The sequence below is a fragment of the Dromiciops gliroides genome, chromosome 4 (genome assembly GCF_019393635.1).
Source record: "Dromiciops gliroides isolate mDroGli1 chromosome 4, mDroGli1.pri, whole genome shotgun sequence".
In the NCBI taxonomy this organism is placed as follows: domain Eukaryota; kingdom Metazoa; phylum Chordata; class Mammalia; order Microbiotheria; family Microbiotheriidae; genus Dromiciops; species Dromiciops gliroides.
In genome coordinates, this window is record NC_057864.1 from 34802749 (window position 1) to 34828972 (window position 26224).

The 26224-nt window shown below is 43.7% G+C and overlaps 1 protein-coding gene and 1 non-coding gene across 3 annotated transcripts; both read right to left on the reverse strand.

Moving 5' to 3' along the window:
* Positions 1 to 241: 241 nt before the first annotated feature.
* Positions 242 to 9403, reverse strand: RPL5 (ribosomal protein L5). Of its 2 annotated transcripts, none has more exons than XM_044000594.1 (8): positions 9268 to 9403; positions 8227 to 8296; positions 8027 to 8142; positions 6113 to 6247; positions 5327 to 5529; positions 4405 to 4582; positions 1854 to 1939; positions 242 to 406 (listed from the first exon to the last, which is right to left on the reverse strand). In XM_044000594.1, the coding sequence occupies exons 1-8, from the start codon at positions 9268 to 9270 to the stop codon at positions 307 to 309; spliced, it is 891 nt and encodes a 296-aa protein (XP_043856529.1). In that variant the 5' UTR covers positions 9271 to 9403; the 3' UTR covers positions 242 to 306. The 2 variants fall into 2 exon arrangements, with proteins under 2 accessions (XP_043856529.1, XP_043856528.1); XM_044000593.1 differs by having other exon boundaries at positions 1854 to 1942.
* Positions 1588 to 1725, reverse strand: LOC122727079. The gene has a single exon (XR_006353037.1). It is a non-coding gene; the product is annotated as a small nucleolar RNA SNORA66 (small nucleolar RNA).
* Positions 9404 to 26224: the final 16821 nt, after the last annotated feature.

The window sequence follows — 26224 nt, forward strand, 5'->3', positions numbered from 1 at the left end:
TCTATGTTGTCTATGGTTTCCAAAGCCAGAACAGGTTACCAGGTCACTTTAGCGGCAATTAGGGACTAGTTGTAAATAAGCATTATGGAGAAGCAGGCGTCAGTCACATCTCACTGCAGTGAAGCTCAACTTAGTACGTTCAGAAAATAAGCAAAGATATCACCCACCACCATCTTGGAAAAAAGCCACTGCTCTGTTCTTCTGGCTAGTACTTACTAAAGCTCCATTAAGGACAGAGACGGTTGTTTGAATAAGTTTATTGTCTTAATCTGAAAATCTTCATAGAAAATTACAGATTTTGATGTTTTAACTGTCAGCCGCGCGCTCCTGGGCTCTGAGGAAACTTGCCTTCTTCTGAGCGACTCTGTCTTTCTTCTGCGCAAGGGACATTTTGGGGCGGTTCCATCTACCAAGCCAAAGAGGCAGAGAATGAGAACTCACAAACATCAATCAGGAAGAATCTTCACCCAATGCTTCCCAAGCTACTGAAAATGGAGGGGAAACCAGACTTTGTTCCATGAAATAGTCTGCACTACCTGTCAGTCTCAAGATGGGGCCAGTGCCCCACCAAGCCAACCCGGTGGATCTACATGTGAGCTCTTTGCTGAGCACCTACCTGGGGGCCCTCACTTGGCCTTTCTTTTGTTCATTTTTGAATCACTTTCTACCATTCACTGCAGGACCTTCTTCCCTGCACTTTCACTTTTAACCCGATGGCTCCTCTTTCCCCTGACCTCATCCCCAAATCTTCAGGACTACTGAGTTCACTTTCTCCCCCCTTCCCTACTGTCCACCCTCTTAACCCCTTGTCAATCACTAATGCCTCCTCGTCCCAAATCTGTTCGTTTTCAGCTCTCTCCTGGAAGCTTTTGCCTCTCATCCCTACATGCACTCTGCTGGGTCCATGTCACACCATATCTCTATTTCTATCCCTTAACAATCTCCTTGAGTATCTGTGCTGTTCAACTCCATCCAAATATCCTTCAAACTGAACAAATTCTGAAATTAAAGTCATCTTTGCCCTAAACTTACTCCTCCCAGCACCCTTATTTCTATTCATGACTTCACTAACAATACCCCGCCCGCAATCCTTTCTTTCGACCTCAGCAACCTCAAATCTCCACACTCCCTTTCCCTCCCATTTCAAACTCTCCCCCTGCTGCAGCTAGTCCTTTTGGCTCCAACTTACCTTTCTTGTCTTGACCTAGTCTACATTCCTCCTCTTCACACAGTCCATGCTTCAGCCCAAGCCCAACTAGACTCCCATAATTCCATCCCCTGTCACCCAACCCTCTCCCATTCCTTGTACCTGTGTGTGCGCACACTGTGGTTTGTGGAATAATTCCCTGTGCCCCCACAATCAACTAGTAAAATCCCTTCATTTCCTTCAGGGAAAGTCATTCCTGACACTCCCAGATTCACCTATTCTCTTCCTTCCAGACTACAATCAATCTGGAGTTGATTGTAATATATATTACATGTACCTTACATATAAGTTCTTAACTACTGAACTGAACCATAGGTTAACAAACACAAGAATCTTAGATGCTCAATTATGGAATTTAAGACAAAGTACACCCACAGTTATCTTGTCTTAGGATAGAACGAGGCACCTCAAAAATGTCAATTCTGAGGCAAATAAATTTCTATCACCATAATTGCTTTAGCAAACCTGGTTCCCCTTGCTTCTGCAACGTCACGCAGAGCCAGTGATCGAGTTTGCAAATTCACATGCATAGTTTTGCATTCACAACAGGAATACAGCAGAGTACAGTTCTTTTTTGCAAAGGACAGCCTTTTCAAACCATTACACTTGCATAGAAGAAGGCTGAGCCAGCAGGAAAGCTACCTACCTTTTCTTTTTAACTTCCCGCTTGGGTTTCTTTTCATACACTGGATTCTCCCTTATGCCAGCATGGGCTTTCTTGTACATCTCCTCCATCTGAAATAAAGGGAGCCAAACAGTATTTGGTTCCTCTTCAAATGTCCCAGCCAAACCTAATGCATACATCACTAAATGACAACAGTATTACTACTGCATCTTCCAAAAGTCGCCCACACCCACCTTTACTAATATTTAGAGAGAAAATAATTTGAGGTCACACCCTCTCTCAAGGGTCTCTATCTGCTTAATGCTCATATAAAAGAATGCACTTTGTAATTGTTGCTACCTTTTCAATGGATTCAATTTTTTCCCTTTCAATTTAAACCTGGCTTATGTCATACATATAGATTTGAATAGTGTTTCCTTTCAATGTCACCAGGTACAAGGTAATTTTGGGGGTGAGGGTATTAGCCACTCAGGGGTCCAGGAAGGCTTCCTGCAGAAGGGAAGCCTGAAGCAGCCAAGTACCACAGGAGGCCAGACTTTCCAAGCATGGGAAGATAACTAATACACTGGACTCCTGATGGGCAGCTGCTAGATTTCATGGTAATTAAACAATTCTATCCTAACTCAACAAATATCTTGCCACATGAATAGCTTTTATTGCCAGGGCTGTTAACACTGCCCAGACTTGAACACCAAATAGTGTTAATTAGCATCGCAATTTAGAGGAATTAGGAGTACATTCATTCTTGCTATACCATCATCAAATCCTTTCAGTGTGGACCTACCAATACCTAAGGGTGAAAGGGAGGTGCACTGGATCTTTTCATTAAGAGGTTATGCTAAGCTTATCTTAGTATTCACAGTTTGTACCTGAAACACAAATAAGCACTGACAAACTAGTGAGATGGACAGTGAAATGATGGCCCTGGATTGGACAGATGAAGTCCCTGAGCCTCAGGAATCACGTACAACCCCACCACACACTCAGAAGCCAGTGATTTCCAGAACCAAGGTCCTGACTAAAGCCAGGCTATCCCACTATACCACCTTGCCCAGTCATTAAAATTTACATGAGGAGCAGCTAGGTGGCGCAGTGGATAGAGCACCGGCCCTGGAGTAGGGAGGACCTGAGTTCAAATCCGGCCTCAGACACTTAACACTTACTAGCTGTGTGACCCTGGGCAAGTCACTTAACCCCAATTGCCTCACCAAAAAAAAAAAAAAAAAAATTTACATGAGTAAAACTTTAGGGTTACATAGTTTCTGTTAAAAAAGACCAAGTGCTTCCTTTTGTAAAGGAATGCCTAAGCTCATCTGCACCAATACCAGTCATTGCTGTGTAGAGCATAGCAGGGACAGGACAAGGCCAGAAAGCCTGCCTATTTTTAGGGCTGAGAACCTCTTTCACCAAACTTGCCATCACTAGGCAGAAACACAACTTCTGGGATCCCCAAATACCCAGGGAGACCACTAGTCACAATTCACTTACAATTAAGATCCATCCCACTAGAACTACCAATCTTCAGAGGCCAGTAGATTTTAGTAATACCTCTGTAAAGTCAGGCAGCCCTCACAACTAACCAGAAAGAAGTTGCTAGAACTGGAAAATGGCCTATCTCTACCAGACACTTCAAAGATACTCAAGACTGAGGCTAAGGCCTGGTCTCAGCTATTTTTATGTCACTGGTAAAAAAAGATTTTCCTCCTCAATCATAAACCACCTAGCCTGGTAGGCACCAGCACAATGAGTTCTCAGATGCGGGTCTTTTTTATCTACTCTGAGAATGATGGGGACCAACAGACACACTAATGAGAAAAACAAAGCTCAACTAAGTTGAAAAATGTATCAATCAACAAAGTAAGCCCTGCCTTTGCATGGCAAAAAGAACTACCTGGTACCACTCAAAAATCCATCCTTCCTTACACAACCCCACGTGTTTAAGCCAGCCAAACAAGGTTGGCACACCAAGGCATTTAGGAAATCGTGGGTCCCTCCCAACCTGGGATTCTGGAAGCCGAGGTCTCTGGTGGCAGCCACCACTGTCTCCCAGTTGTGTCCTCTCTGGGAGTTTTGGACCTGTCCCCCCTGCCCAGGGAACGGCACCTAAATATTCAGGTGACCAAAGGACGTCACGGCAGATCCCTAATGAAAGACGGCCCAACAAGTATCTTGGAAGAAACAAAGCATGGATGATTCCAGCACCAGACACACCATCGCTGTTGTGCCAGGATCTCCACACAAAGCAGGAGCAGCCGTGTCAGAGGTGAACCCTATCCCCCAAAAGCCTCCATTTTGCCAAGTTACCCGGGCACTGAGCTCAAGGGGAAGAGCCCATTTAACCCATGAAACTCTTCATAACTATTGGTAGTAGAGAACAGAGTTCTACGTGCTTCCATTTTCCTTTTTAATCAATTGTGCACACTCACATATCAAGAGTCCTGACCAACACTTGCTTATAGGGCCTATTTATAAGGTAACTCAAGCTATTTCTTCATAGCTGCTAACTTCCTTAAATAAATGCCTTCAAAAGAATTCATGACCCAACCCAGGACTGTTAAGGCAAACTTCTTACCATGTCGGGAGTTATGTTGTTCTTTATATATTGTGAGAATTGTTTTTTATAAGCATCTTCATCTTCTTCCATGAGATAACGCATATAATCTGCAACATTTTGGCCCATGATGTGTTTACGATGTACTTCGGCATTAAATTCTTTGCTTTCTGAATCATACCCAGGGAAGCGTTTGGTACTAAGACAAAATTGTACAAATTAGTATTTCCACAGAATTCAGTCTGTATACAAATACTACACAGTATCTGCCATCAGTCCCGTCTTGAAACAATTGCATCATAAGCAACTCAGTCAATGGGATATCATCATTCAGCAGCTAAACCCCAGACTCCAAGGAGACAGGTTACAAAATTCCAATGCAAAACTGGAATAGACCTCAAACAATATGGTCTAAAAAATAAGGGGAAACATCCAAATTTAAATATTGCTTAAGGGCTGCCAAAGATTCCAATACAAAATAAAAGTAATTACAATACAAATTCATCTTAAAAATCAGCTAGGTGGCGCAGTGGATAGAGCACTGGCCTTGAAGTCAGAAGTACCTGAGTTCAAATCAGGCCTCAGACACTTAACACGTGCTAGCTGTGTGACCCTGGGCAAGTCACTTAACCCCAATTGCCTCACTTAAAAAAAAAAAATCATACAATCTTATCATAATCTTGCAATGTCACGACACCATAAGCTTGTCAAAAATTACTTCTCTATCAATAATTAAAAGCTATGCCTAACTCACATATAAATCACCAAACAAAAATTTCCTGGCCTAACAAACCCTTGATTTCCCAACCAAAGTAAACCATAAATTTCAAAATAAAGAGACTATAGTGAGAATCCAGTCTTTCTATGCCATCTATCACCTGAGCATCTTTAGTTAATTCCCAAACCTCCCAAGAAAAATACTATCCACAGCCATCTCATTTACCTGTGAGGAATAGACAGACCACCATCCACAGCTCCCTTAAGGGCTCCAAAGACTTTGTTTCCAGTGGTAGTTCTGGCAAGACCTGCATCCAGGTAGCATGTAAAAGCACCAGGCTGACCGTCAATGCTTTCCACATTGTATTCATCTCCAGTCACTTCCACCTGACCTTCATAGATCTTGTCCATGCCAAACCTATTAAGAAGCTAGTAACACAAACCAAAAAACCTAAACATACATTCGATATAAAAACTAGGGAAAAAATGCCCAAAAAAATTCTTTAAAATTTCTTCTGACATCAAGTTCAGAGATTCCAAAATGTAAGCTTTCCCCCTCTTTCACAAATAGTCCTTTTACAGGCCCAAATCTTTCTCGTAGCCCCAGACGCCCCTGAACATACCCAAACTACTTCTGAGCAACAGACACCCCGTTTTTATACCTAACCAAAAGTAAGGGCCACACGATCATGCTACCTAACAACCTCCATTTTTCTGGAATTAAAGTCTGCCATCTAGGGGCTGATGACAAAAATAAACTACCTCCACCCCCCCCCAAAGTGGCCAAAAATGTCTGACACACCCATGAAAAGTCTGGGCTTGAGATTATACCCTTGCCATACAGCTGTCCTCTAATGAGCAGGAACTCCCCAAAGCCCTCAGTTGCGCTGAGATTTTAAAGAACCAAACCAAATCTAAGATATAAACATGCATATTTATAATATACTCTCAACCAATGAGCTAACGCAAGCACTTGACTGAGGGGAAACAGCAGCCAAGTAACCAAACCTACCCGGCGGGCCAGCAAAAGACCTGTGCAATAAGCAGCGGCATAGTTTGTCAGGCCAACCTTCACACCGTACTTTGGTAACTCGTGGGCATAAGCGGCACAGACAATCATATCCCCTTCTATACGGGCATAAGCAATCTTGAAAAAAAAAAAGTCAGGTATTAGTGTCCCATAGGAAATCATAAAATGCCATCGTTTCGGTACTCATCCAGACCAGCAATTCACTATACCTAAGTACACTTTTAGAATAAATAACATTGCTTGTGTAACCCATTGTTCTTTACAAAAAAAATACATTCATTTCTTTAGGCAACCATGGGGTATAATTTTACCTTTGCAGACTTCAGATTTAAGCACCAAATCACTATCATCTAGTGCATTTTGAACAAGAAAGGACTCAAACCCCCAAGCTAGTTAAACCAGCTTGCTAAAAGACCTCAAGGATCAGGATGCTTAGATCATTATCACTCGTGATTACAAATATTTGTAACAATAATTTATGTCGATGTACAGTTACTTTGTAACCACACGCTGTTTTTCCTTAAATGTTTCATTGACGTATTTGGTTTTTATACTAAGTATGAATAAAATGAGATATTGACATTTTTTTTTCAGGGCAATGGAGGTTAAATGACTTGCGCAGGGTCACACAGTTAGTGTCAAGTATCTGAGGCCAGGTACTCCTGAATCCAGGGCCAGTGCTTTATCCATTGCGCCACCTAGCTGCCCCGACAACTATTGATAATATAATATTCTGCCCAAATAATTTCCTGCCTCTGGAAAAAGGGGCAATGTTTCATTTACTTATTCTCTGGAACCAATATTAAATCCAGGATCTCTTTTATCCTCACAACATGCAAGTCTTATGATCCCTATCTTACAAATAAGAAAACCACCACCTCTTTAGGCCTCAGTTTCTTTAAGTGAGGCAGTAAACCAAGATGATCCCTAAATATTTCAGCTAAAAAAAAAACAAAACAAAAACACCAACTTTCAGCTTTTAATTTAAGAATAAGCCAGGATTAGAAACCAGTTCCAGTGATATCTTGATATCTCTTTTCAATTCCCCTAAATTTACAAACCTGTTTGTCACAGGCTAACCTAGGTATGGTGAAAAAAAAAAAAAGAGAGAAATATCCAGAAAACCCATGCATGAAGGGAAAGACATTTGTTTTCATGGAAGGGAGTAACCACCAACATGAAAATGATCCACTCTCATACTATTCCCAGAAGTCAAGTCAAGTAGCATGGCAACTTTTACAAGATCAGTACTAGTGATTTCTCTTAATTTGTTGTTCAGAAACCCCAGGTCCCAATTTCTACATTTCTAAAATGAGGGAGAACAGCAGAGAACACCAAGCAGAAAATGAAGTGGTTGACAGTAGCAAATGCCGTAGAGAGGATGGAGACAAGAAAAACCTACTGAGACTGAGCTAGCAGGGTATTCCTAATGATGACGTGAGTAGTTTGAGAGTCAAGCCTTGTGAGCAGAAAACAGTGCAAGGAGTAAATCAGCAAGTTGGTAGATGATAGACTGGTCTTTCAACACTTGATACTAGCTGTGTGACTAGCAAGTCACTTAACCCTCACTGCCTTGAAAAAAGGAAAAAGAAAAAAATCCAGAAAGGGAAGAGCCACAAAGTACTTTAAGGAGAAACACCTGGGCTCAGAAGTTTTTGGCCAGTGTTTCTACCTTCTGCTGCCTTGGTGTTATGGTTGCAGAGACTGTAAATCCTTTGAAGGAGGGAGAAGAAAATCTGCTTCATCTTCAAGATTTCTTAGCAGATTTTTAAATCTAAGTCTGTCTACTCTTAGTAAGAAATGCCATCCCTCAGGAGTCACAAATTTCAAAAGTACATCACAGCAAACATTTTGATTCCAACCAAGTTCCACTTCTTCCTGGAGAGAACAACTTGCCTGGCAGATGATATCTCTGTTGGTGACCCGAACGATCATCCTGTATTTTGGTGTGTTATACTTGTTCTTATCCTGGATCACTAGCCGTTTCCGTGCATAATAATCAGTTTTTCCCTCTGAAAAAAGAGACCTAGGTTAAGAGTCGGTCCATTATGGATCAAATGCAAACGCTTGTTAATATTGACATTAAATAACTATACCTCGCCTTCTCCGGAATTTCACTTGGTACCTCTTGAAGTAGGCCTTATTCTTGACAACTTTAACGAACCCCTTGGAGATAAAGAGAAAACTTTAATTGCAGTAAAGGTGGCCACCCGATGGGGTGCGACGTCTCAAGAGGGGAAAGCTAAAAGCCGGTGTATGTGCCGGCAGAGCTGTTTTCTAGGACCCAGCGCGGGGGGTCCCCAGGCCCGGCTCTCTCGGGCACCGCTTCCTTCCTTCATTTGTGCAAAAAGCATCACTAGAGGCCTGCCCCCCTTAAGGGTTGCGGTGACTCCCCGCGCAAGGGGCAGAGGAGATGCCGGGCCCCGAGCTCGCGGGCCGACCAACTCGAGCCGGAAGCGGGGCCCGAGCCAAGCACATGGCAAGACCGCGGCTGCGGCCCGGCCCTCGGCGCCTTCCGAGCGCAGGTTCCCGGGAACGGGATGCAAGAGGGGCCCGCTTGCAGCCGGGATGAAGCCCGGGGGGGCTGGAGCCGAGCCAGGGGCTTTGTAGAGGAGGAGCCCGAGGCCGGGAAGGACCCCTGCACCCCCGGACTGGCTGGGAAGCTGCTCTGGAACACCCGAGCCGGGCCCCGGGGTGAATGCTTCGACTACCGCCGGTCCAAACTTCAGCCCAGGCCCCCGGCCCGCAAAGGCAGCGGCCCCCCCCCCGCAGGCTGGCAGGCCCAAATCCGCGCCCCACCCCCCGCCCCGGGACCCCGCGCGCGGCCTCCCCTCCCGGCGCCCCCGTCCCTGACAGGTCCGAATCCGGCCTCCTGACGCCCCGTCCCTCCCTAGAAGGTCCCCCGTTGGACCCCAGGGTCCTCGCGGCATCCCCTGCCCTCCCCGGCAGGCCCACGCTCAATTTCCCGGCGGCCGCCATTAGGCCACGCTGGGAGCAGGCAGGGCTGCTGGCCCCGGCGGCTCCGCAATCGGTATCCATCCGCCGCTCGGGGGGCTCGGACCGGCTCCAGGAAAGTATGGGACCAAGCACAGGGGACCCCCAAGCTGTCCGGGTGCCAGAGTCCAGCGCACACTCACCATCCTGCAGAACGAGACCCGCTCCTTCGATACAGACCAGCGGGCCCCGCAGCGCTAGGGGGAAAAAAGGGCCTGAGCCCCTGCGCAGGCGCAGTATGTACAGTCGGAGACTGACGCGACGCTACGTGGGAAAGAGGGGCAGCTTGGGAAAGGACGGAAGGAAAAATCTTCTTACTGCCACCCATTGGCTTGAAGGAGACTCAACACTCTCCCATCGAGTTAAGTATGAGACACGTGAGTTTTCCTTTGCTCTTTCCCACAGATTACAGGTGAAAGACTTTGATTCCCTAACTTGTCTCTTTAAAAAAATGTTTTTAATTAAACATTATCTTTCTCTCCTACCCCGTTGTTAATTTAAAAAACAAACAAACAACAACAAAAAACAGCCATTGTAACAGATACACAGTCAAGCAAAAGACATTCTTGCATTGCCTATGTCCAAAATAATCTGTGTCTCAATGGGCTTCCCTAATGTCAGTTTCAGGGCCAGCCTAGTTTGTTCCCGGAGCGCTCTTCTCCGGGGCCAGCCCTGTGCTATAGGCACCAGTCTTCCCCCATGCCTTCCTACTCTGGCTTTCACTGGCATTCCTCTTATCAATAATGATTCTGAGCATGTTCTCCTAGGATCATTGACCGTCAGTTTTTTGTTTGGGGTTTTTTTTTGGAGGGGGGGTTGGGCAATGAGGGTTAAGTGACTCCCCCAAGGTCACACAGCTAGTAAGTGTCAAGTGTCTTAGGTCGGATTTGAACACAGGTCCTCCTGACTCCAGGGCCGGTGCTCTATCCACTGAGCCACCTAGCTGCCCCTTTGTTTTGTTTTGTTTGTTTGGGGGTTTCTTGACCATCAGCTTTTGAAAAACATTCATATCCTTTGCCGACTCATCTGTTGGATCCCTGATCTCCTGATGGAAACAGTCCCTAGAGTTATCTCAATAGCAGCTATACAATGTACAGCACTTTACACACAACGTTCAAGTGCTGTGATTATTCCCTTTTTACAAATGAGTAAAGTAAGGATAAGACAGAGCAAAGTAACTTGCCACTTAACTATATGAGGCTGGATTCAGAATCTTCCCCAATGCGGGTGCTCTCTATCCACTCCTCAACCTAGCTAACCACCTAGTTGCAACATTGCAGAGGCATCCCATGTCGCTTACTTGACCTGCTCCTCTCAACTCCAGCTCTGAGTGGAACTCATTGTTAGTTCTTTGGAGATTTATGTTCCAAGACCCTAAGCCAGGAGGCACTGGGACTGACAGCCCTCCACCAGGGTACTGGACTTCCCCAGGGTGGGCATTTTGCCTTATGTCCTAGAGGTGGTCAACTCTCACCATATGACTGGCAACATTCCCTTCTCCTCTAGAGTCCCTGGTCCCCATACCAATGGTATTAATCCACCCAGTTCTTTCTGGGGGTCTTCAGAGGAGCTGCTTGATAGTGGTGCACAATGGGAGCATCCCACCCAACCATCCCATTAGGGTATCTTACCAGCAGTCCTCCAGTCCCTGCTTCCATCTCTTGTCCAAGGAGCATTAATACCATTGCAAGGGAAAAGAGCCTAAGTACAGGAGCACACACTCACAACCCCTGCAAATGCCTAGGTGAAAAGACTAATATGTATAACATGCCCCTAGTCTAATGTAAACTCTTTGAGAATAGGAATTGTCATATTTGTATTATCTGTACCCCAATGCCTAACAAAGTGACCAGCACATAACAGGTGCTTAATAAATGGTTGATTGTTCATTTAATCGACTAACTGAAGGTATTATTTTCTTTTCTTTTTTTTTTTTTTGGTGAGGCAATTGGGGTTAAGTGACTTGCCCAGGGTCACACAGCCAGCAAGTGTCAAGTGTCTGAGGCCGGATTTGAACTCAGGTCCTCCTAACTCCAGGGCTGGTACTCCATCCACTGTGCCACCCAGCTGCCCCTAACTGAAGGTATTATTAAAAAGATGAGCCTTTGTTTCTGGGAGAAACTGATTCTAAAGGTTTTCTGTGTTTTGTTAATGCCCTACACATCTTGGATATCAGGCTTTTATCAGAGATATTTGATGCAAATATTTTTCCAAATTCATCTTTTTAAAAAATGAAGTTTCATATACCTGGAATGATCTATTTCAGCTTTTAGGATCACTTTTTTGATTAAGAAATATCCATTAAGGGGGCAGCTAGGTGGCACAGTGAATAGAGCACTGGCCCTGGAGTCAGGAGGACCTGAGTTCAAATCCAACCTCAGACACTTGACACTAGCTATGTGACCTTGGGCAAGTCACTTAACCCTCATTGCCCAACCAACACACACACACACACACACACAAAGAAATATCCATTAAAAGTAGCAATCATGTAGGAATTCTGCAATGTAGGTAATCGACATTGAAATTGACACAAGACAAAACCCAAGAAAGGAGGAAGCAATGAAACCCACAGCATAGCGCGATTATAAAGTATAAGTAATAAGCCAGTAAACTAGCAATCAACAAATTTGAAATCATAGCTATTACTGAGGTGGCACAGTTGAATATGGAGTCAGGAAGACCTGAATTCAAATCTGACCTCAGATACTTACTAGCTGTGTGACCCTGGGCAAGTCACTTAACCTTTTTTTTGCCTGTTTCCTCATCTATAAAATAGAGATAATAATAGCATCTACCTTCCAGGGTTGTTGTGAGGATCATACGAAATAATAATTCTAAAGCACTTATTACAGTGTCTGGCATGTAATAAGAGTTATATAAATGTTAGCTATTATTGTTAATTGTTCCAGTGAGGCCCATATGTAACTAGAATCTGGTTCTGAAAGGATATGCCCTATTCAAAGGGAATAGAGTAAGTAAAAGAGACACTGAGAGAAGAGATCTATTTAAGGGGTTGGGGGAATACTGGAGAGGGGAAGTATTTAGGTGTGAAGATCAACAGCTAAAGAAATGGAAGCAATATTATAATTAATCTCTAAATGTTTAAGTGCCTACTATGTGCCAGGCACTATGCTAAGCACAGTGGGGATATAGAAAAGAAGCCAAAGACAGCCCCTGCCCTAGAAGAGCTCACAATCTAATGGGAGAAACAACAAGCAAATATGTACAAACAAGCTATGTATAGGAAATAATTTAACAGAGGAAAGGCTCTGGAATTCAGAGGGTTTGGAGCAGGCTTCCTGTAATAGATAAGGTTTTAGTTGGGACTTAAAGGAAGGCAGAGAAGCCAGCAGGTGGAGATGAGGAGAGAGAGTCTTCTAGGCATGGGGTCAGAGAAAATCCCTGGACCCCAGAGATGGAAGCTCTGTGGTGGAACAGCCAGGAGGCCAGTGTCATTGGATGGAAGAGTACCTGCCAGGGAGTTAGGTGTAAGAAAAGTGGAGGAGGGAGGGGGATGACTTAGGTAATGAAGAGCCTAAAACCAAACAGAGGATTTAGTATTTGATCCCGGAAGTGATAAGGGAGCCACTGGAGGTGGGGAGAGGGGAGAATGGGCCATGATCCAACCTACTCTTTTTTTTTTTTAAGTGAGGCAATTGGGGTTAAGTGACTTGCCCAGGGTCACACAGCTAGTAAGTGTGTGTTAAGTGTCAAGGCCGGATTTGAACTCAGGTCCTCCTGACTCCAGGGCCCGTGCTTTATCCACTATGCCACCTAGCTGCCCCCAACCTACTCTTTAGGAAAAAATCTCTTTAGTGGCTGAATTGAGGATTGGGCAGGATTTCTCTGCTTCCTCATCCTTTGAAACACATGTTGATGCATAAGAAGCAATTACCTTCATGGTGCTTTTTTTTTTTAAACAAATGTTTATCACAAACACTGAAATATAAGATGACCAAGTATTCCATTAATGAATTAACTTAATCAATTAACTTTGAACACACGATAAAACCAACTCCTTTATTTGCTTCTCCAAGAAAAATCCATTGGCCATCTTGCCATGTAATAAAAACTTCCTTCTAATCACCGTCAACATAATGAGGTTCTGCCTGGCAACTCATCAGTCACTAGATAAGGCATTCACATTTAAAATACCAATGGTGAAGTTAATGTTTATAAATAGTTTTACAGCCATGTGATTGATTCTTAGCTTCCTCTGTCCCTTTTTCTGGTACTTGGCCTCCATAGGTAATGTCTTCTGCTCTTTGGCTGATCACTTCAGTCTTCCTCTGGGTTATTTCCCACCCTTCCCCTTCTCTCCTTGCAGTTGAGCTTTCACCTTTTCTTTTCACACCTCCTCCTAGACATCCCCTCAGCCTGCTGCCATCTTTTTTTTTTTTCTGATAAAAGTATTTTATTTTTTTCCAGTTACATGTAAAAATAGTTCTCAACATTTGTTTATACGAGCTTTTCAATTTCAGATTTTTCTCCCTCCCTCCCCTCCCCTCCCCCCCTCCCCTAGACAGCAGATAATCTGATACAGGTTATATATATATATGTATATATATATATATATATACACATACATAATAACATTAAACATATTTCTGCATTAATCATTTTATAAGAGAAGAATCAGAGCAATGAGGAAAAACCTCAAAATATAAAAACAACAGCACCAAAAGCAAAAGAAATAGTATGGGGGCAGCTAGGTGGCACAGTGGATAGAGCACCGGCCCTGGAGTCAGGAGAAACTGAGTTCAAATCCGGACTCAGACACTTGACACTTGCTGGCTGTGTGACCCTGGGCAAGTCACTTAACCTCAATTGCCTCACTAAAAAAAAAAAAAATAGTATGGTTCAATCAGCATCTCTACTCCACAGTTCTTTTTTTTTTTTTTTCCTGGATTTGGAGATCCCTTTCCATCATGAGTCCCCTGGAACTCTTCTGTACCATTGCATTGGTGAGAAGAATCTAGTCCATCACAGTAGATCAACACACAATGTTGATGATACTGTGTACAATGTTCTTCTGGTTCTGCTCATCTCACTCATCATCAGTTCATGCAAGTCCTTCCAGGTTTCTCTGAACTCCTCCTGTTCATCGTTTCTTACAGCACAATAGTATTCCATTACATTCATACGCCACAACTTGTCCAGCCATTCCCCAACTGATAGGCAACCCCTCAATTTCCAATTCCTTGCCACCACAAAAAGAGCAGCTATAAATATTTTTGTACATGTGGGTCCTTTTCCCTTTTTTATGATCACTTTGGGGAAAAGACCCAAAAGTGGTATTGCTGGGTCAAAGGGTATGCACAGCTTTATAGCCCTTTGGGCATAATTCCAGATTGCTCTCTAGAATGGCTGGATCAGTTCACAGCTCCACCAACAATGCATTAGTGTTCCAATTTTCCCACAGCTTCTCCAACATTCATTATTTTCCTTTTTTGTCATATTAGCCAATCTGATAGGTGTCAGGTAGTATCTCAGAGTTGTTTTAATTTGCATCTCTCCAATCAATAGTAATTTAGAGCATTTTTTTATATGGCAATAAATAGCTTTGATTTCTTCATCAGAAAACTGCCTGTTCATATCCTTTGACCATTTCTCAATTGGGGAATGACTTGGATTCATATAAATTTGATTTAGTTCCCTATATATTTTAGAAATGAGACCTTTATCAGAAGTACTAGCCATAGCCTGCTGCCATCTTAAGTTCCCCACCTCCTTACCCCACTTCCCAGTGCCCCTTTACGAATTGTTTTCTCCATTAAAAGAGAAGTTTTTTTGATGGTAGGAACTGTCTCACTTACGTTTTTTATCCCCAGCACTTATCACAGAGCTTAGCACATAGAAAGCACTTGATATATACTTTAGTCATCAATCTACCTCTATCTACCTACCTATCTATATGTATCTACCTACCTACATACCTCTCTAGCTACCTCCCCACCTGTCTACCTACATCTATCTACCTCCCTTACCTATTTTAGTCCAATTCACTGCAAGTCAAGACATCACCTCCTCGATGTCATGGTCCTCTTTGAGAATCAAAGGACAACCAACAACAACCTATCTACATCTATCATCTATCTATCTATCTATCTATCTATCTATCTATCTATCTATCTATCTATCTATCTATCTATCTATCTATCTACCTATCCATCCATCCATCCATCCATTTCTATCTATATTTATTTATTTGTTTGTTTGTTTGTTTATCTATGTGTTCATTTACCTATTCACCTATTTATTTATCCATTCATTCACTCATTCGTTCATTCATTCATTTGTTTAATCTATCTACCTGTAATATCTTACCCTTGAGTTGAAAAAAATCAACTTTGCAAGTACAAGGTGGAGAGGCATGACTTGATAGTAATTTCTGTGACATGATTTGTTAATCATGGGATGCCAATGGATTTCAAGCTCAATCTGAGTCAATATGATATGGTAACTAAGGAGACATCCCTGTGATATCTTCAGGATGGGGAACTCATAGTCCCTCCACCGATGCAGTACAATAAATTATGTCTAGTTTGTAGTCTTACAGAGCTGACTCAGAGGGAGATTGGGGAAGGAAGGACACTGAGAGGTTATATGAGTTGCCAGGAAACACACAACTAGTAAGTTTCAGTCAGAACTTTAACCCAGGTATTTCTGACCCCAAGTTAGCCCAGTATGTGTTAGAATATAGGCTCTCATAATGCAACATAATCTTTTTTTTTCTTTTCAGGGCAATGAGGGTTAAGTGACTTGCCCAGGGTCACACAGCTAGTAAGTGTCAAGTGTCTGAGGCAGGATTTGAATTCAGGTCCCCCTGAATCCAGGGCCAGTGCTTTATCCACTGTGCCACCTAGCTGCCCCCAAATGCAGCATAATCTTAGCTTACGTTAAGAAAAGCCTAGTTTCCAAGAATAGGAAGCTGATTGTTCTGCTATACTCTGCCCTGGTCAAGTCACATCTAGAGTATTGTGGTTAGTTTTTAGGGTCACATTTAGAAGGCCATTGATCAGTCCAAGGAGAAGTTTTAGCTGGTATTATTCCTAAAGAAATCCATAGTAGTGGAGTTATGGAACCCAGATGAAAAACAATAAGCTCAAGGAGTTAAATTTTAATGACGCAAAGGCCAGAAATAGTAATATCACTGTCAGCTGAGGCTCTGATGTTTGCTGGGGGCCCCACCCCAGGTAGTGCCCATTTACAGTGAGTGACATGCTGATAAATGTTTAACAGTGTTATGGGGATATGTGCAGGACTCACTTTTCAGTTTACCTTCATTATTAACATTTTCTCCATCAGTTTCTTAAATCTAGACAATCCACAAAATAATAAATCAAGCCCTGATTTGTAGCTCTTGGAATTTCTGAGGTGGAAGTACTCACAATGAAAACCAGCCTCCAAACTTATTCAAGCTAGCTCCAACACACCCCTGTCCCAAGAACTCTACAGGTACCCGGGGGTAGGTTGACTTATTTGAAGTGTCTCTTGACACTCTAAGGGTGTGGATGTGAAATCTTACTTTGCCCATTGAAGTGTCAATAAAATTAGGTTTTTAAGCCTTGTGAACCTGACTGCTTGTAAGATAAGCTGGTGGCCAACCTTGCTCCAGATATTGAGATTCCTATTCTTCCTCACTAAGCCTTCCCCTTTTCCTAACTTCTCTGTTCCTGTTCCAGAGTATCTGCATTCTCCCAATCACCTCAGCTCCCAATCTAGGTGTCATCCTCAACTCTTCACTCTCCCTCACTCTGTCCATAGCTAATTGGTAATAAAGTCCTATCGTCCTAGCTTCATAGCATCCCCTTCTCTCTTCTGACACTCCCACAACCCTCATGCAGGTCCTCCTCCCTCACTTTTTTTTTTTTTTTTTGGTGAGGCAATTGGGGTTAAGCGACTTGCCCAGGGTCACACAGCTAGTAAGTGTCAAGTGTCTGAGGCCAGATTTGAACTCAGGTCCTCCTGAATCAGGGCTGGTGCTTTATGCACTGCGCCACCTAGCTGCCCCCTGCTCCAAGTGTTTTTAGTGGCTGTCCCCCATGCCTGAAACTCTCCCTCCTCATTTCTGCCTCCCTGCTTCCTGGGCTTCCTTTCAAGGCTCAGCTAAAGTCATGTCTTCTTCAAGAAGTCTTTCCTAGAGCTCTTCAATCTTAGTGCCTTCTCTCTAAAACAACCCCCCATTTATACTGTATATATCTTGTTTGAAAGTAGTTTTTTGGGGGCAGCTAGGTGGTGCAGTGGATAGAGCACCAGCCCTGGAGTCAGGAGGACCTGAGTTCAAATCTGGCCTCAGACACTTAACACTTACTAGCTGTGTGACCCTGGTCAAGTCACTTAACCCCAATTGCCTCACTAAAAAAAAAAAATAATAAAAGTAAGTAGTTGTTTGTATGTTGTCTCCCCATCCCATCCCCCACCCCCAGACTTGAGCTCAGGAAGAGCAGGGATTAGCTTTTGCCTTTCCTTGTAACCCCTGCACTTAGTACAGTCCCTGGCACTTAGTAGGCACTTAAATGCCAGTTCACTGATTGACTAATTCCAACCAGATGGAGGCAATGAGCCAGAGAATCTGATAGAGCATACCACAGCCAGGGAGAAGAGGGATTATTAGATTTCTTTTTCCTGGTCCCAGGTATTAGAAACGCAGCTAACCACTCTTTGTGTTGCACAGCTCAAAGTGTTAGCAGCTCTAGTGTTGGCAGCTTGAGTGTCAACAGCTCAAGTGTTGGCAGCCCTAGTGTTGCTAGCAGGTCACTGTTCAAAAATCCCAAGCAAGCAGTAGTTGGTAAGTGAAGGCTTTATTCATCTTCGGGAAGATGGGCAGTCTTCTGAATGTGCCAGAGAGTACACTGAAGTGATGTCCCTCACCTCTATTTATACCCCTCAAGGGGTCCCCTCCGACCAATCACATAAAAGCATTTTGATACCCCTCATTTACATTTCAGTTATTACAGTTGCTATTTATACAGAATAACAGTAACAGCCTAAGAATCCATCAGGTGGTACCAGTTAGCCAATCAGATTTTACAAACTGCGATACCAGGCCTTAAACTATTCTGGGCAAGAGTGTTGGCTCCCACTCAGAACAATACTGTGTTAACATACATAACTCTTCAAGAAAGAAAACCTGGGGGGGCACCTAGGTGGTGCAGTAGATAAAGCACCGGCCCTGAATTCAGGAGGACCTGAGTTCAAATCCAGCCTCAGACACTTGACACTTACTAGCTGTGTGATCCTGGGCAAATCACTTAACCCTCATTGCCCTGAAAAGAAAAAAAGAAAGAAAGAAAGAAAGAAAACCTGTCTTGGGGTTTGACCAATCAGAATGCTCTGTTTACCAACCAATCAGATTGCGGCCTTAGGCCCCAACCCTATGCCGGAGTAAGAATGTCCCCATTCTTCATTAAACAGTGCTTGTATAAACATAACCTTTCAAAACAAAACCCAAGTCAGGGCTTGAGCTCCGAGTCATGTGGGGATCACCTCGGGCACCTCAAGGTGAACTCCCAGCCCAGCCCGACTCCCACAAAACCCAGGCCCTTCTTTAGATCCTGCTTGAGCCTACGGCCCAGGAGCCTCTGCTTGAAGCCTTGTGTCCCGAGCAGCCCCCTGCTGGGATGTGGGGAGGGAGGGGGGGGGGCCCCCCCGGGCCACAAAGCTGTTGGGCCTGAAACCAGACTCACTCTCTGCCTTTAGGACTCTGACAAGAGTACAAATATAGTCTTTTCTCTCACAAGGAACAGAACCAGGAACACAAGCTAGACATTGAAAGGAGGAATATTTCAACCACCTTTGTGGCCAAACTTTTCAATTATTAATGTAATCCTTGGCCCAAAGGACTGATTTATGAGATTCTCTCTTCATTGATGGAGATTTATTACTTAATGCCTCTTTCTTGTGTGAAGGACAGACAGAGTTGGAGAAAACTGGAATGAAAAAAGATCTGGGCTCTTCTGGCTTTCAGTTCCATGAGGGGAGACATGCAGTTCCAACCTTCCTTCAAGAGAAAAGGGGGAGAAAGACTGTGGGGAGAAACCAGCCTGTAGAGGAACTTGGCTATCATGTCTCTATCTCCAGTTTGCTACAGTAGGGACTTTGGGAATTTCTTCTTGGGTGGAATCTGGAACTCTCTTTCTAGCTAAGTTATCTTACCAAGGTGTGTTATCTCCCTCCCTCCCTCCCTTCCTTCCTTTCTTTCTTCTTTCTTTTCTTTTTCTCTCCTTCCTTCTTAATTTCCTTCTTTCTTCCCTTCTTTCTTTCCTTCTTGTTTTTGAGACAATCAGGGTAAAATGACCTACCCAGGGTCACATAGCTAGTATTTATCTGAGGCCAGATTTGAACTCAGGTCTTCCTGACTCCAGGGCTGGTGCTCTATCTCATTCCATATGTTTCTCTATCCCCAGCACTTAGTAAGTACCTTGTTTGACGTGTCACTGCTAGTTGACTCACTTGCTGATTCCTAACTAGACTGAAACAATGAACCAGACATTTTCTCCTGTGTATTCTTTGCCTTATGTCTGTTTTGCCATAGACTTGGATAAATGGGCTTGTTTGCTACTTGCTATGTATATTCACTATGAAACTGTGTGCAGTGGGAAGGGAGTCAAGCCTTGGATATATCAACTGGGGTCCTTGTTTCTTGTTAAGGGTTAGTGATCAAGAGCTTAACTCGAACCTAAAAAATTATTTTCCCTAGACTAACTCTTTTTTTTTTTGTTTTGTTTTGTTTGGGTTTTTTGCAGGGCAATGAAGGTTAAGTGACTTGCCCAGGGTCACACAGCTAGTAGGTGTCAAGTGTCTGAGGCCAGATTTGAACTCAGGTCCTCCTGAATCCAGGGCTGGTGCTCTATCTACTGCGCCACCTAACTGCCCCCCCCAGACTAACTCTTTTGGGGGCAGAGAGACAGAATTTTAACCAGGTACCCCACCCTCTCTCAAGAGAGCAGAGGAGCCATCCTCAATCTCCTGCTTCCTCCTCCTGATAGGAATCAATGTCTCCCTTGGGGAAGGGGGAGGGGAGGAGATTCTAGAGATGATTATTCTCACTTCCCTGGAAGTCACATCTAGACACACCCATGTGGGCATACGTGACCTACAAGGTCCAAACAGCAGCTCCTGCCACATGGCCCCTAACATTACCTTTTTTCTGAAATGGAATGAGCTGCCTTAGGAGGTAATGGGTTCTCCATCTCTGGAGGTCTTCAAGTAGAGTATGGATAACTGATCTCCCAGTTTATTGTAGAAGAGATTCACATTCAGATAAATTGAGTGTAATAAGCCAGGACTGACATCACCATCCTGGGGGAGCCATGACCTGGTGCAGTCCTGGGCAACAATCCGACATGATGCTGTCCAGGTGGGAAATCTGATCATCCGTACCTTTCGACCCAGTGATCCCATTACTGCACCCCAAGGCTGTTATCAGAAGGCAGAAGTTTGGGGGGGGAAAGTAGGGGAACCTATTTCTACCCAATCTCTACCCAATCTCTACCCAACCCATGGCTTATCAATATAGTGCAGTTTTATTGTGCCATAAAAATGGTAACTCGGAAGAATATGAAGAAATATGTGGAGACATACAGGAAGTAACTCAGAATGAAAAAAGCTGAACGAGGACAGCACCTTGCACAATCGACCAACTAATAAACGTTGTGCCAGGCACTGACCTAAGCGTGTGGGGTACAACGACAGGCAGAAATCAATCCTTGCTCCCAAGGGGCTCAGTCTGATGGACACAATGACTGGAACAACAACAACAACAGCTAACATTTATATAGTACTTACTATGTGCCAAGCACTGTGCTGAGCACTTTACAATTATTTATTATTTATCTAAATTATCTTCACAACCACACTGGGAGGTTTTGTTGTTCAATTGTTTTCAGTCGTGTCCAACTCTTCATGACCCCATTTGGAGTTTTCTTGGCAAAGATACTGGAGTGGTTTGCCATGTCCTTCTCCAGCTCATTTGACAGATGAGGAAACTGAGGCAAATAGGGTCAAGTGACTTGCCCAGGGTCATACAGCTAGTAAATGTCTGAGGCTGGATTTGAACTCAGGAAGAGTGAGTCTTCTTGACTCCAGGTCCTGTGCTCTATTCTTCACCACCCAGCTGCCCACCCTTCAAGGAAAGTGCTATTTATTCTCATCATTTTACAGATGAGGAAACTGAGACAGATAGTAGTTAAGTGACTAGCCCAGGTTCACTCAGCTAGTGAACATCCGAGGCAGAATTTGAACTCGGGGCTTCCTGACTCAATGTTGTACTGGCATTCTATCCATTGAACCACCTCCCCACAATAATAATAATAATAATAAACTCCCATTTATATAGCGCTTTTTTTTTTAAATGAGGCAGTTGGGGTTAAGTGACTTGCCCAGGGTCACACAGCTAGTAAGTGTTAAGTGTCTGAGGCAGGATTTGAACTCAGGTACTCCTGACTCCAGGGCCGGTGCTCTATCCACTGAGCCACCTAGCTGCCCCTATATAGTGCTTTAAGGTTTGCAAGGCAGCTGGGTGGTGCAATAGATAGTGTGCCTGAGTTCAAATACAGTCCCAGACATTTGCTAGCTATAAACAGAGACTCCTGAAATTCTCTCCCTCCTCATCTCTACTTCCTGGCTTCCTTCAGGAAGTCCCAGTTAAAATGCTGCCTTCTATAAGAAGCCTTCCCTGAAAAAAAACAACAACATAATAATTTTTTTTTAAAGCCTTCCCAGGGGCAGCTAGATGGCACAGTGATTAAAGCACTGGCCCTGGATTCAGGAGTACCTGAGTTCAAATCTGGCCTCAGACCCTTGAAGCTTAGTAGCTGTGTGACCCTGGGCAAGTCACTTAACCCCCATTGCCTGCAAAAAAATAAAATAAAAAAAAGATATAATAAAAAAAGCCTTCCTGGTTGTTGCTTAATGCTAATGCCTTCCCTCATTTGATTATCTCCAATTATCCTTGATTATATTGTTTCTACATAGCCGTATGCATGTCGTCTCCCCCATTAGACTGTAAATTTCTTGAAAGCAGGCGTTGTTTTTGACTTTTTTTTGGTATACCCAGCACTTAGCACAATGCCTGACTCTTAGTACACACTTAAAAGCTTGTTGACTCACTGTACTTTCATATGGTACCACGAGGGGGCGCAGCTAATACAGAGCTAGGCCTGTAGTCAGGAAGATTTTCTGAGTTCAAATCTAACCTCAGACACTTACTAGCTGTGTGACCCTGGGTAAATCACTTCACCCTGTTTGCCTCAGTTTCCTCATCTGGAAAATGAGCTGGAGAAGGAAATGGCAAACCACTCCAGTATCTTGATGAGTTGGGCACGACTGAAAAGACCAAACAATAACAACAAACTTTCATATTGATCCTGAGGTAAAAGCTGACTTTGCATATGATTTATTAGTAGTACTATTATTCAGACATACCGGGTTTTTTTGTTGGTTGGTTTTTTGATTTTGTTTTGGTGGGGCAATGAGGGTTAAGTGACTTGCGGTCACACAGCTAGTAAGTGTCAAGTGTCTGAGGCTGGATTTGAACTCAGATCCTCCTGAATCCAGGGCCCGCACTTTATCCACTGCCTCACCTCGCTGCCCCCCAGACAAACCGTTTTTATACTCCCTGAATAGGAGGCCGTGTGGAGTCAGAGAACTGGTTTCCATCTCGGCTGTATCACTTATATGAAAATAGCTGAACCAGGACAACACCTTACACAATAGAGCAACTAATAAATATTGTGCCAGGCACTGACCTAAGCATGTGGGGTACAAAGACAGGCAGAAATCAATCGTTGCTCCCAAGGGGCTCAGTCTGATAGACGCAATGACTAGAACAACAACGACGATGATGTTTATATAGTATTGTCATACTATGTATGACCCTGGGCAAATCATTTTAATTTGAGGCTGAGCACGAGTCAGAGGTGCTCATTCCAAATCCTGCCTCCCCCATTTAATATTTTTGTGACCTTGGACAAGTCATCTGACCTCCATGGGCCTCGGTTTCCTCTTCAGTCCAAACAGTCCTCGATCCTTTCCAGATTTAAAGCCATGATCTCAGATATCTGATCCTTTAACCATAATGTTATTAGCTATTATGGTATGAGCGATGAAAAGATATATTCAGGGAAATATGGGAAGGCTTCTGTGAATTAAGTGAAGTAAGCAGAGCTAAGGAAAACATACAGAATGACTACAGTCATGTAAATGAAAAGGACTGTAAAACTAAACCGAATCCCTGCTCCCCCCCTCCCCCCCTAGGAGAGACAAGGAAACGCATTTTGCTTGATTAGATAGGTCAGGGTTCAGGGGGCGATAGAGCTATCAGATGGCAGCTGATGGGTCTAACTTTTTAAAAATGTTGTATCCTTGTTGCAAGAGAAGGCTCAGTGAGTGGGAGGGGAGAGGTATGTTCATACACTGATGTGATGTGGAACACAAATGGCATCAGTAAAACTCTTTTAAAAGCAGGTTTGGATCTCCAAAAACATACTCACTTCCATCGACTGGGTTCCTCTTGGTGATGGTTGCAATACCGCTACCTACCAGGAGGAGGAGCGCGATAATAATCTCTGGCCAGAAGATTCCAAGCCAGGATTCTGGAGGTCAATCAGCTGTGTTTCATAAAAGAGGGGAGGGAGGGGAGAGGAAGGGAAATAAGTACCTACTATGTGCTAGGCACTGTGCCGAGTGCTTTACAGATATCTCATTTGCGCCTCACGATAACGCTGGAGGGCAGGAGAAAAGCATGAAGGAGCTGGGGTGAGGACTATGAGATTTGGGTATTTCCGATCTAAACGTGGTCAGGTCAGTTTCAGTTCATGGAGTGGCCAAAGTGCTGACTTGGGTTCTACAGAGGGCGCTCCTAGATCAAAGCTTCCTGCCTTTGAAAGACTGTCACGTGAAGAGGGATTAGACCAGGGAAGTCAGTTCAAGAGCTCATCGAGTATTCCTAGATCTATTCAGTGCCCGCTGGCCGAATCTCTCCACCAAGGTACAGAAAGATAAGATAAATAAGTCCCTCAAAGAATTACAATCTAAGCCTAGGATCATAAACAGTGTCCAAAGACATCCCAGGGGTTATTGAGTCTGACCTTCTCATTTTACAGATAAGGAAACTAAGGCTCGATGAGAATGATGATAACGTTTATATCATACCTTAAGGTTTTTTGGTTTTTTTTTACTTTTTTTTTTTTGGAGGCAATTGGGGTTAAGTGACTTGCCCAGGGTCACACAGCTAGTAAGTGTTAAGTGTCTGAGGCTGGATTTGAACTCAGGTCCTCCTGAATCCAAGGCCAGTGCTCTATCCACTGTGCCACCTAGCTGCCCCTATACCTTAAGGTTTACAAAACTCTTTACAAATATTATCTCTTATTCTCACAATGACCCTGGGAGATAGGTGTTGTTATTATCCCCATATTACAGATGACGAAACTCAGGTAAATAGAAGTTAAGTGACCTGTCCAGAGTCACAAAGCTATTAAGTGTATGAGGTTGGACTTGAATTCATGTCTTCCTAATCCCAAACTCAGCAATCTATACATTATATCACACTGCCTCTCAAGCCATAAAACACATGACCTTACAGCTGTGACAGAGGTTATATATATACTTGATTCCAGGTTTGACTCTGAGATAAAGGTCATTATGTGTCCTAACTAACCTTGTTGAGGCAATAAAACAAGGTGTTTAAATAAACAATAAAGGATAAGAGATTAAATGGAAGGATGAATGGAAGGATGGATGGATAGATGGATGGATGGATGTTGCTTGGCAACTGTGGACTGGATCAAGTCTCCCAAATTTCTTCTGCTACCCTAACCACATACACTCCTGAGGACCCCTCCCCTCCTACTCTTTTTTTCCCCCCAGGGCAATGAGGGTTAAGTGACTTACCTAAGGTCACACAGCTAGTGTCAAATGTCTGAGATCAGATTTGAACTCAGGTCCTCCTGCCTCCCCTCCTATTCTTATCCATAGTTTGGACTCCCAGACTGAGTTGAGGCTGACCCTCAGGCAGAATGTTCTTTTAGTGAGGGTCCCATTCTGTCAGTAGTGAACCTGAACATTCTGAAGACCTTGTAGAGACTGGACCACATCTGTCACAGCCCCTGGGAAACTAAGATTGCAGAGTCTGACTAAACCACCTTGGGGGGGGTGTGTGGTATTGGTGTCACTCACTAGACTTGCCAGGGCTGTCTAGACCAGAGGTGACCTAGAGCTTACAACACAGCCAGGCAGGCCAGGCAGCCATGTGATGATGTTTTCTGGATGCAGTGCAATACAAGGCCTGGTGGTCAGCTTTGCCTCACTTTCAGTAGTTTTTTTTTAGTGAGGCAATTGGGGTTAAGTGACTTGCCCAGGGTCACACAGCTAGTAAGTGTTAAGTGTCTGAGGCCAGATTTGAACTCAGGTACTCCTGACTACAGGACTAGTGCTCTATCCACTGCACTACCCAGCTGCCCTTCACTTTCACAAAGGATCAGAAGGAGTCATAGCGATTAAGTCAGAAGAACAGGTTTTGATCAGCATCAGTCTTGGCAAAGAGGAGTAGAATTTCAGTTTCCTTAATCAACAGGAATGTTTGCCTTTGGTTCATTACAGGTACAGTCTAGCCATTTTACCACTCATCCTGAGACTCCAATTCATCTTTGAACTCACTAATGTGGGTATTCCCTCTAGTGATACAGAGTGCAAGCCATCCATGCCAGTTTAGCTCATTACCCATGACCTCCAATAAACTGGCTACAGGGGCTTCATCCAATGTGCTGGGAGCCTTTCTTAAGTTCTCTTGACATTGTGTGAATACCAATGGAACACACCAATTATCCACTTCCTATTCTTCTCAAGTCTATCATTTTCTCTGATCATGCATTTCTAGCATATTTTTCATTTTTATCGATGCCTTTTATTTTTTGCATCACCCTCTTTTCCAAACATATCCTTCCTCCCTTCCTTAGTCAATGAGCCTCTGTGACAAAGATTTGAAAAGAAAAAGAAAAACCTTCCGTAAAACCAAATGATAAGTCAATCATGTCTATCAACAGATATATTTTATTTTATGTCAAACCCAAATTTGCATCTCCTTTAATTCCACCC

Coding starts and splice junctions, on each gene's coding strand:
- RPL5 (XM_044000593.1), bottom strand. Junction 4,583..5,326: donor GGTCTGTCTATTCCTCACAG/GTAAATGAGATG, acceptor ATTTTGTCTTAG/TACCAAACGCTTCCCTGGGT. Junction 1,943..4,404: donor ACAACATAACTCCCGACATG/GTAAGAAGTTTG, acceptor CCTTTATTTCAG/ATGGAGGAGATGTACAAGAA.